General features: G+C 40.5%; 1 protein-coding gene across 1 annotated transcript in view; it reads left to right on the forward strand.

Annotated features, from left to right (window-relative positions):
- The window catches only part of LOC116335010 (thrombospondin type-1 domain-containing protein 7A-like), a 255,565-nt gene that overhangs the window by 134,661 nt on the left and 105,152 nt on the right, over window positions 1-15,752 (forward strand). Inside the window, exons 9-11 of the mRNA XM_039605075.1 lie at window positions 5,080-5,195; window positions 6,387-6,519; window positions 7,901-8,004. Coding sequence (XP_039461009.1) covers window positions 5,080-5,195; window positions 6,387-6,519; window positions 7,901-8,004 — 353 coding nt within the window. The remainder of the gene's footprint in view (window positions 1-5,079; window positions 5,196-6,386; window positions 6,520-7,900; window positions 8,005-15,752) is intronic.

Here is a 15,752-nt window from a genome sequence, read left to right on the forward strand (position 1 = left end):
ACCAAACCTCTGACATTTGTAGCACCTGAGTGGAGGAGGCACATAGACACGGACACTAAAACTCATGTACCCCAACATAACTCTCTCAGGCAAGTGATTTCCGTGGAACTCAAGCAGTACTGATGGACTATCCACTTTTTCCCCATTTCTAACAGCTTGCAATCTTTTTATTCCAGTGACTTCCCCTCCTTTGATCAACTTCCTCAACTCCTCCAGATTTTCCCCAGCGGGAATACCTGAAATCACTCCTCTACATCCTCTCCTCTCACCAACCACCTTCCTGTCCACAACCTCCTTTTTACAAAGTGTTTGCAACTTAAGCGCTTTATTCCGTTGCTCTGCATTTTTACATTTAACAAACAAACACCCATCTCTGAGCACCTTAGCTAGCTCAACATCATCGATCGCTTTCTTCAAGCCATTCGTCAGAGCAATTGGACTCACTCCCGCTATTTCATTCCCAGGTTTGAATTTCAATAACACTTTAAATTCTTCCATCAACACTTTCTTTCTTTGAGCAAGCCTAGCATCTTCCTCTTCAAGTGCCCGCTTACCAGTCGGCGTGGATTTCAACTTGTCCTGTCCAACCCCTACCTTTCTACCATGTCCAACTTTACGCCAATCAACATCCATGTCCTCATCATCAGAAAACCCTCCACTACCACTTGCCATTCTGACCCAGTCACGATCCAGATTATGCCAATCCACCGCACCAGCTGTCAGTCCTGGAGAAAAGCAGCTCAGCTCCGCGACACTGAACTGAGAGAGACATCCACATAAATACACAGAGGGTTAACGAGGGAAGTGGGAGCACACGGGGAACACAGCTGACACAGATAATCGTAACGAGACATGGCAGGAGAAACACGACACTGACGGGAGACTGTCAAAGTAAAACAGGAAGTACAGAGGTGCAGACAGGAGGAGAGAGAGAGAGAGAGAGAGACAGGAGAGCACGGGGAGAGCACGGGGAGAGCACAGGCATAGCAGGCTGGGGAAACATGGAATAAAACACAAGGAGGGGAGACGAGGGTTCACAGATACAGAAGGGCACACAGAGGGTAACCAAATAAGGAACATCTTAACTGAACAACCTAGGAACCAATGCATAAATAAAGAACAAAATACAAAAATACACGACTACTAAGAATGCTGGGCCAACATGGCCCAGGATCATGACAGTTGCATGCACAGCAAACTGACTACAGTGGGATGCAAAAGTTTGGGCAACCTTGTTAATAGGGATGGGTACCGGCAGGGCTCTAGAGTGCGACCACTTTGGTCGCAAATGCGACCAAATTTTTCCGTGGTGCGACTAAAAAAAAATATTTGGTCGCACCGGTGCGACCAACTGTTTGGGTAACAAAAAAAAAAAAATCTCTGCAACTCTCCGTGTGGTCAACAACAGACACACATTATGCCCCTATCGTGGACTAAACCAATCAGAGATAGTCAGGGGCGGGACCTCTCTGATTGGCCGTGGTCCAGTTGAAAGTGCAGGTGGAAGAGGGAGGTGAGTAGCTTGAATAAAGCGATATCAATTCATTAACAGATTCCACACAAAGACGTAAACACAGAGCGACCCGACGCATCAGAATCAGCTTTGTCTTTCTCGGCTTTCTCACCCGACGGCCCGTAGACGGACACGCTGTTGGAGCTTAGCGATTCTGATGCGTCGGGTCCGCTCTGTGTTTACATCTTTTTTGCGCTAGATTCTGAGCTGCAGGTTTTGTCTCTCTCCAACCAAAATTCGCCGAGCCAGCAGCAAAAGAAGCAACAAACTGCGCTTCACATTTGATCAATGTCGTCATGAATTCCCTCTGAGTTTTGCTGTTTTGCTTCCATCACGATAAAAATTACACTTCATACACAGCTCTCTGTGTGTACTTCAAGAACAGTTTCCCATGTCAAATCTCTGTTTTCTGCATTATTCATTTGCTTATTACCCACCAGTCTACCATTGTTTACAGCGCTGTCGGCCGCTGTCTTTTTCTTTTCTTTTTCTTTTTTCATGTAAATGACCTCCGACAAAAAAGCCTAATTTCTGCTGTTCAATACTGAAGAAATTTAAACTTCTTAAAATTATGCAATATTGCAGAATATTTTTAAGGTTATCTGCTATAAAAAGCCAGACCAGGAAAATCTCCTTCATGTTTTTCTGTGTTTTACTCTCAGTTACTTTGACACAAAGGCATCTGCTGTGATGTTCACAATTCTGAAGTGTCACATGTATCAGTGCTGATAAATGATCAGAATTATAATATTTCTGACTGTCTGAGGCTAAATTGAATCGAATCAGGACTTTGAGAACAGGAATCGAATGGATTATAGAAATCAGTGATGATACCCAGCCCTAGTGAGCAGCCTAGGCCTGACAGAAGTGGATGTAGCTGTGGGTAATAAGAAAAGATGAAAAGAACTATTGATAACTTTTGTTAAGTTAAGGACTGATCCGTCTGAAATTCATAGCCAGCTCTGACACGGTGCCATCAATCTTTGAATGCTGAAAAAGCACAGTGTATCCAGAAAACACATTATATGCTGCAATAAATGCACTGCCAAAGTTTCCCCTCTCCCCACTGCCTTTCAGCAGCAGGCAGCAGCAAACAGGTCGTCAGAGGAGCCAAGATGATGATTAAGTTTAACATTTTCTACAATATTGACAAAGCACTTTAAGCACAAGATTGTTAGTTAATAATTTAGAAATGAATATTGTCTGTATGGACTTCCCCCCAAAGAAGGTGCACATGAAACACAAAATTTGAGTGCGCCTAACTTTTGTGCCGGTACGCCTAAATTTTTAAAGTTAGGCGTACCGGTGCGGCTATGGCAAAAAGTTAGTCTAGAGCCCTGGGTACCGGTATCCGTTGCCATTATGGCACCAGTTCTGACATAAACGGTAGTAACCAGACCGAAAAGCAGCGCACATTTCGGTGCTTTATTTTGGTGCTTTTTTTTTTTCATGAGATGTCATACACTTTGGATTCTAGCCGATCATTTTACCTTTACAAGGATAGTAGGCAGGGCCAGGTACGTACGTTCTTTTAGAGCAGAGCTACAGATTAAAAATGCCCAAGGCGAAGTGATCAAAAGTCTGGCTGTACTTCACAGCAAAAGATGCAAACTCAGCAGCCTGCAACAAGTGCTTTAAGCCCCACGCCCCCGGTACCGCGAGCAGTTATATAAATGCACACAAGTCCGCTAAACAAACTGAGCTTACATTTCACTTCTCAAATATCACTGTGTGTGTCTCCTGTATGATATATTTAACTGACATTTTTTATTGTAACAACCAACGATTTATACAGGAAAATAATGACTATTAACAAGGTTGCCCAAACCTTTGCACGCCACTGTATAAAAGCTTAATTCGATTTGATGTTGCTTTTGGGTCTGAAAGTTATATTGTAGACATTAGAAATTAATCAGAATGGTAAACTATTGTGTTGTAAAATAACATACGCCTGGAATGGTCTAAAATAATGTTGTAAAATATCATAGTAGAATTTATTATAGTAGTAAATATTAAGTAAAATAAACAACATAAAGTCTCTTTGCAGGGCTAGAGATGCAGATAATGTTTGCCTGCCCATATCTCAGAGCCATGGCTCAGTGAGTGAGTCCCGCAAGTCTGAATGCAGACTTGAAGTGATTTATAATTAAGTCGTTTGGTGCTCATCACAAACGTCTTTTGACGAAATGTCAGGGAACTTGACATTTTCACTTAAGTATTGGTAGCACCTAAAAATAAAGTGACCCTTCTTGTCTAGATTTTCTCTGTATAATATTGTGTTGCCAATCTGCTCGCACTTGATGGAATTTTTATTAACAATGACCTGGACTATAACCTTTGACCTTTAAGATCAGCTTCACACTTCACCTCTCAATTTGCAAAAAATAAATAATAAAGACTCAGCAGCACTGAGTCCTGTCGGTCTTAAACCTGTTTTCACCTTTTTAGCAGGAGTGGGCCTGGTGGAGGTTTGCCTGGTGCCGCAGCAGTCATGTCAGTGGGGGGCATCCGGGGGGTTTCTCTGTGAATGTCACGTTCCCGTGGCAGCGTGCTCGGTGCTCGCTCAGATTTGAAGCTTAATTTTTCGCTGTAGAAAGAAGCGTACAGCCAACGCTAATGTTTTTGTCACTTTTTACGAAATCAAACTCAAAGTAATGCGAGTACTTCCATGGTTTAAACGCTGCATGGTTGTACTCTCTCCATCACTCCATATTATCCATTGTTGATCTGCACACGTCTGTTGCTGCCACGAACGTCGCACGTTCATACATCATTGTCATGAGACACTCACAAACAAAATCACGGTTTAGTAACTTGGCAATGAGGCACGCTTATGGGAAAGTAACAGTAATCTAATTACTTTTTCTATAGTAATCCCTTACTTTACTCGTTACTTGAAAAAAGTAATCGGATTATGCGTTACTGCCCATCTCTGCAATAAGAAATATTTCCGTTCTATCTTCCAATGTACACATAGTAGAAAAAACTCAGCAAGGCTTTAGCTGTCAGTTGAGAAAACATCATGCCAAAAAAAATCAGTTTAGACTTGAGGAACAGAAGTTTTGATTTATTACAGAGCACAGTGGAGTAAGAAGTATCATCAAGAAATTCTAAGACATCCACACAGAACAGAATAAGACTGGTAGAGGTAAGAAGCAAAAGATGTTAAAAGCGCTGCCTCCATAAGACTAAAGTGAACTTTATTGATGAGCCTGTGCAAAGTCATGATTTCAATCCTGTTGAATCTTTGTAAACTGAAGACGATCAAATCTGGAGGAGATTTGTCAAAGAAGAATGAGCTGGGATTGCTCAGGAGACATGTGTGAGACTTCTGCAGGGTGTTATCCGGCAAAAAATGATACGCAATCAACTGTTATCACCAAGGGGGAAATTTTACATTTGTCATGTTAATCCACAAATGTTATTAATATTTTAAGTAGACATTTTAGAAACATGTTATAAAGCTTCATGGAATTTGTTTTTACAGTGCAGTGTGTTCACTGCGGCTCTGTCAGATTTTCAAGGGTACTTTGTGTGTGTGTGACATGTCAGTGATGTACTTTCAGGTGTCCAGAGAGTGTTCGTCCAGACACTGTCAGGCCCTGTTTGCTGCCATGCAAGAGAGACTGTATTGTCACCCCATACAGTGATTGGAGCCCCTGTCCATCAACGTGTCAGACAGGTAGAATCAATGCACACATTAATGCTTCTAACAATGTTAGAAAGGCCACAAACAGCTAGAATGTGCGTGTGTAAAGCAGTCACCCCAATAATAAAGCACAGAAAATATGCAAATCATTATTTTAGCTGTAGCAGATAAATAATAGCAGCAACCTCTTCACTGAAAAGGAATATCAAAAATTCCAGTTCTCTTGTAAATGTTGTGACATGTTTAATAAATGCCATGGAAATGCAGTGTTTCCAACAAAGGTTCCCAGGGTTAGATCCCCAAGGAGGTTACCTAGTGGAGATGGCAAGCAATGTGGGAGAAGACGTTTGACGGTCCAGTTATTGTTGTTTTTGTTTTTTTTAAGGTAAGGTATGATGAAAAACGATTGTATAGCTATAGTGAGGGCTATTTCAGTGGAGGCTGACACTTCTGCTGTAGCAGCTGCTATAAATCATGTATTTGTTCATTTGAATTCAATTCAGTTCAGTTTTATTTATAAAGCATCAAATCACAACAACAGTCCCCTCATGGTGCTTTATGTTGAAGAGTCTTTACCTTATATTGCAAGGTAAAGATTCTACAATATAAAGGAACACATTTCCATGTAAATATGGAAAACCAGAAGCAAAACAAAATAAGTCACTTTATTTCCTTCGATCTGCACACAATTACGATGTGTCTTTCATCTCTCTTATACAAGCTTTAATAGAGTGAACATTCCAGAGACATCTTTGTTGTTTGTTACATCCTCAGATCCTTCTGTCATGTTGAAGTGTGCATTAGGCTTATAAGATGCTTACTTTTAGAAGTAATAGTCCAGCTGCAATGCATCCCCAAACCATTTTCATCCATAATAAATTATCCAAACTGACTCACTGGAAGCTTTAGCCTGATATAGTAATCCTTATAGAAGTGGACTCCTGTAAAGTCAATTACCTCTAACTGTCAAGGTGTATTGGATACCATAGAGCAGATAATGGAGATGATATTTGAGATTTCACTCAATTATGTTAGCCTCCCCTTGAAATGCTGTCTTCTTGCACAGGGTGAGGAATTACATAAGTATGCTAGCTAGGCTAATAATAATTATTCTCAGAGAACACAAAAGACATCCTTTCTTTAAAAAACAGCTTTAAAGATTCAGGGCATATTAGAAAAAAGTGAGTTTAAAGAATCAGTGTGTTCTCTTGTGGCTTCCCCTAGGTGGTAACACTAAAAAGAAGCAATACAGGAAACGGCTCATCATCCAGTTGCCAGCTAACGGAGGACAGGACTGCCCTGAGGTACTGACCCAGGAAAGAGATTGTGAGACTCCCTCTGTCTGTGAGGGATACAGGTATGAGTCCTGTTCAATATATACGCATTCATGAATGAATTTAAACGCTATTAATATAGTTTAAATCATTATACACCGCTCAGAAACAAAAATTTAAGGAATAATTTTTAGATCAGAGAATAGCATCAAGTCAGTTAAACATCTGGGATGTTGATTTGGTAACTTAAGTAATAGCAGGGGCTGTTAATCAGTTTCAGATGCTTTGGTACTAATGACAATAATAGGTGCACTAGAGGGGCAACAATGAGAAGCCCCCAAACAGGAATGGTTTTACACCTGGAGGACACTGACATTTTTCCATCCTCATCATTTCTGTGTTTTTTCACTCAGTGTCAGAAGAGAACTAATTTTGTATCAGTACTAATGTTATGTTGAAATGTGTGTGAAAAAGCCATTCTTAACATGAACAACCGAAATGAACATGGCTGAGGAAAAGGCAGACAACTACTGTGGCCGGTTGGGGGTGAGCGGAGGGAGATGGGACAAAGGACTCATTGTGAAAATCCAGACTACATATTACAAATATTTATTAATTAAAGAAAAGGGTTCGCAAAGAAGAAATGCTCAGTGCATCATGGGAAGCCCCCAGCAGCCTAGGCCTATTACAGCATAGCCAAGGGAGGATTCAAAGTTACAAAACATTTTAATCCTAATCTTGAAAGAAAATCCAATCCAAAGTGGGAGCTGGTTCTACAGGAAGCTGAAGGCTCTGCCTCCTGTTTTGCTTTTAAATACCCCAGGAACCACAAGCAAGCCTGTGGTCTAAGAGAAAAGTGCTCTATTGGGATGATATGGTAGTATGCGTTCTTAAAGATAGGATGGGGCCTGATTATTTGAGACCTTTAGTCCCTGTCAGCACACTCACTGCATCATTTTGGATCAACTAAGGCTTTCCAGGGAGTTTTTAGGAAATCCTGATAATAATAATAAAACAATAAATGCACGAACTAGTTTTTCAGCATAACTCTGAGAAAAGATGATTGTAATTTTACAGATACTCTGCAACGACGAGTGCAATATCTCCAAAATTAGAATCTAAAATTAGAAACAGTCCAGCATAAGATAAGATCATTTTTATTGTCAGTGTTGCAGAAGCAATGAAAAATAGTTTGGCAGCATAAAGCCAAAATATTATTTACATTATATAAATATAATGTCAGAATCAGCTTAATTACTGCCACCGTAAAGGCTTAACTTCATGTTTATAATAAACAAGCTCCTTCACAAGTTAAAAAAAGTGGGGGGACTTTTTTCACTCAGTACCTGCCAAAAACTAATATGCAGTGCTGAATATGATGTTTTCTTGTGATGACCAAATATGAACAAAATAGACCAGTTCAATTTTCATTCAAGACTCCTCTTATAATATGTTTTTTGACAGATGGAAAACTCATAAGTGGCGAAGATGTCAATTGGTTCCATGGTCTGTTCGGGAGGGCAGTCCTGGGAATCAGGAGCTCTGTGGGCTAGGTCTGCAGGTTCGAGGTGAGGACAATCACACACACACACACACACACACACACACACACACACACACACACACTGTAACGCGGTAAAGGACCAGGGCGCCTGACTGCAGCTTCATAGATAATGAGCTAATCAGAAGTGTTTCGACTATGGAGCCTGAGTGTGTGAATAAAACACAGGAAACAGAAATAGAGCTCAAAAATATATATATTATGTATATTATGGTATTGAGGAATGTATACAGATGTACAACAAAATAAATATATGCATATATATCACAAACAAAAATAATGGTAATAATACAAAACAGCTTAGTGGGTCCCAAAAGGCAGTGGGACGAGGTTTAGTCCAGTATGAGATAAGTTTCGTTCCGCTGACCTTTGGTAGGGGACATGCAGCAGATTGACCCGGAACTTATACGGAGTTCATTCCCGCCACAATAAAGGGATTTCTGGAAGTGGGGTCTGATGTTACCTCGGTTACACACACACACACACACACACACACACACACACACACACACACAGAGTCGTGTTTTCATATCCTTGTGGGGACATCTAATTGACATAATGCTTTCCCTAAACACAACCTAAACCTAAAAGTGCCTTCAAACTCATGGGGACGGGCTGTTTGTCCCCACAAGTATAGTCAATTTCAAATTATTGGTCCCCACAAAGATATGTAAACATGGCACACACACACACACACATCTATATACTTTGGTCATTCATACGAAATGCCATCTGCAGCACACCACCCCTCTTTCACCAACATCCGCAGACATGAGAAGGACAAGACCGTTACAAGACTGCTCAGCCATCTTCAGCTTGCTCAAAAAAATATGAAGATACAAGGTTTGGACACTGTGAAATTTTTGCCCCATATACCAAATACTTTTTAGGATATATTTTTTTAACAATTGCCTTCGACCCACTTTAACCATTTTTTTGCACATTGAAATCTGAGACAATGTGTAAACATGAATAACACAACAAAACCTATTTAAGATAAAAAGCCTTTTCCCATTGACCTATCTTACCATCACAGTGAATCATGATGTTTCATTTCATACAGATACATTAAAAATGTCTGATAACTGGCTAACTGTGAAGGATAAATGCTAATTTTTAAAAAAAGTGAACATGAATGAACTTCATAGTCAAAAAAATGTCATTTTCATTTAACTTTCATGCTAGACTGAGTAAATATGACAAGTTGTGCCAGAAAACACAAACATCAGTCTATTGTCCTATCCATGTGGAACTAAACTGTGGAATTTCCAGATGATCTAGCATCTTGTTAAATATGTGCATACTTTGCATTTTCAAGATCTGGTAAATGGACTGATTCTTATATAGCGCTTTTCTACTCTCCCGGAGCACTCAAAGCACTTTATACAAGACTCCGCATTCACCCATGCACTGTTTTCTATGCCTTTCAGTGCTTTCTAATTAATTAACTAACATTCATACTCGATGGATGCATTGGAAAGCGAGTGGGGGTTAGTATCTTGCCCAAGGATATTTGACATGCAGAGTGGGGGAGCCAGGGATCAAACCACCAACCTTCCGATCAGTAGGTGACCTGCTCTACCTACTGAGCTACAGCCACCTCAAGTCTGGGTCATTTGCTCTGTCATCTCAAAAAACCCCTGACATATATAATTAGCTTCACATATCAAATACTTTTCCAGATACTTGTTTTTAATTTGCAATTTGGTCCAGGCCTAAAGTCTGAGGCAATGTTTTAACATTTAACATTTTCATTGGCTTTTTTGTTTCTTTAAACAATCAAAGTGAATCAGGATGTGTAATTTGAGACAGATTAAAAAAGTCTGCAACTATTGGGTAAATGAAATATGAAAAAATGTAGGCCATCCTCACGTCCTGTGTTTGAGCATAATAATAAACACCTGCCAAAGATAACTGGTGATAACTTCTGAATAGTATATAATATTATACAGGTCACAATAAAATAATGTAAAGTAAAACATGTAGAACTTTTTTTGCATGAAATTCTTTGGCACAAAAATCAAGAAAAGAGTATTTTCATTAAACCTTTATTGTACCGTATTTTTCGGACCATAAGGCACATTAAGCCAAACAAGACAGTCAGATAAGTCCAACTTTATTCAACTCATTCTTCTTGCTTCCTCCACTTCTGTACCATTGATTCATTAATGCTGTATTCTATCACAGCTGCTCTATTCCCATGTTGTTGCAGTATATTAATGACTAACCTGGTATTGTGGATGGATTATCTCAGTTGTTCTCCTGACTGAAGTTTGGCCCGTTTACAGCATCCTGCCATGCGATTGCATTTGTCTCTAACCATCAGGAACCTTCACGTTAACTTTTATCCAGTGGGAAAAAGTTGGCGTTCATCCTCCAGCTTCACTGTGTTTATGTTATGTTAACATATCTGTGTCGCTAGCCAACACGTAGCAAGACAAGTGATGAAAGACAAGTAATCATTTCAGGCTTTTTTCTGTAATAGTTTTTTGGCCATTCATGTTCCAATATTGTCTCCGATTTCAATATGCCTGAAAATGAGTGGATGGACTTTTTTCTAAAACCATATATCTTGAGAAGTATTTGGTATACGAAGCTAAAATTTCTCAGCAATAATTATATGTCTCCAGACTTTGGACAATCACATTTTTAAACAAATTGAATATGGTTAAGTAGAAAATATTCTAAAAAAATTGCTGATTTGACCCAGGTCTCAGAAATGAACAATATGCTCATATTTAACATAATAATTTCATTTTTTTCACCATGTGGAGATTCTAGAATTTTATTCTGTATGGACAATTTACCAGTGTTTGTGATTTTCTGCTACAACTGTCATATTTACTTGATCCAAGTTGAGTGAAAATGGCATTATCTTAATTTTTGTGACTATGAATTTTATGTTCAAAAAGTATTCTACATGCTTAATTTTGCAGTATTGCTAAATTCCACTATATACCATTAAAAAAGTGTCACTCATGTGTGTGAAGTGTTTTATTAGGGTGTGCTCAACATTCACTTTGCGCAAGGGCTTTAATATATTTTTCAGATTTTAATTATTAGAGATGTTTTAATATATCTGTCCAAAGAAAACTTTCAGGCTGTTATCTTTAATAGTTGTTGTGATATTCACGTTCAAACATTGCCTCAGATTTCAATGTGTGAAAAAATGGTCAAAGTAGGTCGGCAGGCAATTTTACAAAAAATTATATGCTGGACAGTATTTGATATATAAAGCCAAAATCTTGCAGCAATCATTCTGTGTGTCCAGACCTTGCACCATAACACTTTTTTGCAAACTGGAAATGGTCATGCAGAAGCCCCGTGCTGATTTGAGACCCCTCTTTAACTTGTTATAAAGGACAATGGTCCACAGGTTCTAACACGTGAATGATGCAGTGAATGACGTTTAGGTTAGTTGATGTTTTCACTCAGGAGTGTGCCTCCTTTCAGCCCATCACAGCAGCTGCACCATCGATTGCAAAGCCAGCAAACCTTGCTCATACTTTTTTTCAGAGACAGTCTTCATAACTGCATATTGTGGCAGACAGCAGACCTGTTCCATAACTGCAATTTAACAAGCTGAAAGAAGAAGGTGCAGAACTCACTTTTGTAGAGAATTCTGTGGTCAGTGATCAGGCAAGTGTTTGACACACAGTAGGAATAGTTATGGTATTTATTATGAGTCTCCTGATGCTCTGAATCCAGTTCTTTCTTATTCATTTAGTTGATTGTAGTTTTTCAGAAACAATGGTCATTAGTGGCTTACTGGAAAATTGAAATGGAATCAGATCTGGGGTCAGTGGCAGTGTCATCTGTCACTGGTGACGAGTTCTAATTATGAAAGTCAGTTTCCGAGTTTAATTTGGTTGTAGACTGTCTTAAGATGCAAATCTTTTAAATCCCCACTGGAGACAAAAATAATAATTTAGTGGGGAGGAGTGGATGGGCATGTAGACACTTGTAAATGGAATCACAAAATAACATGTCATGGTCAGGGAAATGTTAAACATATAAGCAAATGTTAAGCAATAACTAATCATTTTACTGGATTAATAATTTAATGTGTGAGCAGAAATTTTCAGCTGTATTAATCTAGAATCTCTTACCAAACAGATTCATGTAATATATTACTACTTATATGTATTATTCCTTTAAGTTGTCAGAGGAATTAATGCAGGGGTGTCAAACTCATTTTAGTTCAGGGGCCACATGGAGAAAAGTCTATTCTCAAGTGGGCCGGACTGGTAAAATCATTGTATATATAACTTAAAAACAACAACTTCAGATTGTTTTCTTTGTTTTAATACGATCAACATAAAAATAAAGCTAGAGCCTGTGGACAGTATGTTCAAAATAGTACAGGCACAACATAGCTATTAATCATAAAACATCTCAAGTTATTTGAAAATTCTGAGGACAAAGAACACACAAACACACAGTGCCTCAGTGATTCACAGAACTGTTTCACAGATCACAGAACTATATTACGGTGTCACTTCACAGGCAGCAAGGTAGATAAAAATAATGAAATCCTACAAGAACCACAGAATAGGTTAAATATATAAATCAAATACAATCAATTAGAAACAGTAGCACATCAACATAAAAATATATAAACATAAAGCTGGAGCCTGAGGACAGTGTGTCCAAAAGCACAACATAGCTATTCATTACAAAACATCCATCCATCCATTTGCTTCCGCTTATCCTTTCCAGGGTCGCGGGGGGAGCCTATCCCAGCTGTCATAGGGCGAGAGGCGGGGTACACCCTGGACAGGTCGCCAGTCTGTCGCAGGGCCAACACACAGGGACAGACAACCATTCACGCACACATTCACACCTAGTGACAATTTGGATTATCCAATTAACCTACCCCCTCAAACTGCATGTCTTTGGACGGTGGGAGGAAGCCGGAGTACCGGAGGAACCCACGCAAACACGGGAGAACATGCAAACTCCACACAGAAAGACCCCGGCCTGATGGTGGAATTGAACTCAGGACCTTCTTGCTGTGCGGCAACAGTGCTAACCACCGTGCCACCGTGCTGCCCTCATTACAAAACACCTCAAGTTATTTGAAAATTCTGAGGACAAAGAACACACAAGCACACAGTATAAGTATATCAGGGTGTCTCATGCAGCACTTTCATTGGGGTTGCATAGTTTATTTGACTCCTGATACCTGGCATCTTTTAGCTTTCACCAGCTCATCAATATCTGGCTTCACATCCTGAGCAGCAGCTAACTTCAGGATGTGATTCAAGTGCCTGTGCGTGAGCCTTGAGCGCAGTTTTGTTTTATTTATGCTCATTACAGAGAAGACTTGCTCACAAAGATACATGGTTCCAGTTTTGCAGCGAGGGCTGTCAAGTTGGGGTAACCTGGCAAGAGATTCTGATAGAATGTGTTCAAGCCAGCTGCGGCAAATTTGCCCTTCAAATCCGAGTCACACTGCAAGTCTATTATTTCAAGTTGGAACCTGACGGGCAGATCAGAGGGATTCACGGTGAACGGCGAGCAAAAAACTTTGAAGTCTTTCTCCAGTTCACCAAAAATCTGAAATCGTTGCTCAAACTCTAGTAACAGTCCCGTTATTTTATCTTTAAACCGCTTCATATCTGCCACACTTTGGATCGTGCACACATTTTTCAGACAGGGGAAGTGAGCTGCATCACCGCCAGCGAGCTGCGTCTCCCACAATAACAGCTTCAACTTGAAAGAACGTATGCTGTCATAATACTACGTGACAACATTGTTGCGTCCTTGCAGCTGTTTGTTCAAGTTATTCAGGTGCTCTGTAACATCCACCATAAATGCAAGGTCCTGCATCCATTCTACGGAATGAAATTCTAACACTGGTTTGCCCTTTTCTTCCATAAACTGTTCAGTTTCTTCTCGTAAATCAAAGAAACGCCTCAGCACAGCACCTCAGCTCAACCATCTTACCTCAGTGTGGTATGGCAGGCCATAGATGTGGTCTTTCTCTCTGAGGAGACTGTCAAACTGACGGTGATTGAGGCTTCTGGATCGGATGAAATTAACAGTTTGGATGACCACCTTCATGACGTTATCCATTTTCAGTGACTTGCAACACAAAGCCTCCTGGTGCAAAATACAGTGAAAAGTCCAAAAATCACGTCCTCCATTTGCAGATTGCACTTTTTCTCTGAACTTTTTTACAACGCCTGCTTTCTTCCCGATCATTGAGGGCGCACCATCTGTAGCCAGGCTGACAGCGGGACCAGTCCACTCCGACCCTGTCCAGCGGCGCCCGAGTCGCGGTGAAAATATCAGCTGCGGTCGTTGTATCTGTCATCGGTACCAACTCAACAAACTCCTCGGTGACGGTGTGTCATCAACTCCGCGGATGAAAATTGCCAGTTGTGCAACATCTGTAATGTCCATGCCTTCATCAATTGCAACTGAAAACACAATAAATGACTTTATTTTTTGCTTCAACTGGCTGTCCAAATCCGCTGAAAGATCAGAAATCCTGTCAGCAACTGTGTTTCTTGTCAGGCTGATATTTGCAAAGGCCTGGCGCTTTTCAGGGCACACAATCTCCGATGCCTTCATCATACATGTTTTTACAAATTCACCCTCACTAAATGGTTTTGAAGATGAAGTGCAATTTCGTAAGCAATGAGGTAGCTAGCTTTCACTGCAGCGTCACTGATGTCTCGGCTGTGAGTAAACACAGACTGCTGTTTCTTCAGACCCGCCAACAGTTCATTCACCTTCTCTCTTCTCCGCTGTCCTTGAAAGTTGTCATATTTGTCGGCATGAAGACTCACATAGTGGCGACGGAGGTTATATTCTTTTAGCACTGCAACATGCTGGGAACACACCAAACATACAGCTTTCCCATTCACTTCCGTGAATAAATAGGAGGATGACCATTTTTCTTGGAACACTCTGCGCTCTGCATCCACTTTTCTCCTTTTTGACAGAGACATATTGGGGCAATGAGGGTGCCAAAGCACATCGGGTTTAAATTTCACGGGCAAAACAAAGTAGCTCACAATTGCTATTGCGCCATCCAATGGACACAATTGGAACAGCAGTTTCTTTATTGAAAAATTGCTGCTCATTTTTATACTTTACAAAATCATCTCACGGGCCGGATTAAACCCGTTTGCGGGCCTGATGCGGCCCACGGGCCGTACGTTTGACACCCCTGAATTAATGCATAGAAATTAGACTCCTTTTAAAGTCTCTTGCAAAAAGGCCTGTGAAAGATCCGACCCCACATGTCGCTCTGGTAAATGTTGAGTCCCGTTTATTTATATACATATATCCACATGTACAATGCAGCTCAATTCACAAGTGTTTCTGCTGTGGTCAGCTTTCCAGCTGCCTCCACACTCTCCTCTCTTGTCCCTGGTGGCAGGCACTAAAAAAGGGAAAAAGTGATTACCTCCACCTGAGCCTCCGTGGCACTGCCCCTCAACCACCACACCCCTGCCACAAGGCCATTGTCAGTTTCCAGTTATCTTCACCCTGATCCCTGGGAGGTACCTGTAATGGTATACTCTGGCTCTCTTCCACAGTGTGTCCTTTGTCCTGTCTCCCCAACCAGTCATGGCAGATGGCCCCGCCCCTCCCTGAGCCTGGTTCTGCCAGAGGTTTCTTCCTGTTAAAAGGGAGTTTTTCCTTCCCACTGTCGCCAAAGTGCTTGCTCATAGGGGGTCATATGATTGTTGGGTTTTTCTCTGTATCTATTATTTTATTGTAGGACTGCACCTTAATGCG

This window comes from Oreochromis aureus, linkage group 22 (genome assembly GCF_013358895.1).
Source record: "Oreochromis aureus strain Israel breed Guangdong linkage group 22, ZZ_aureus, whole genome shotgun sequence".
NCBI classification, from domain to species: domain Eukaryota; kingdom Metazoa; phylum Chordata; class Actinopteri; order Cichliformes; family Cichlidae; genus Oreochromis; species Oreochromis aureus.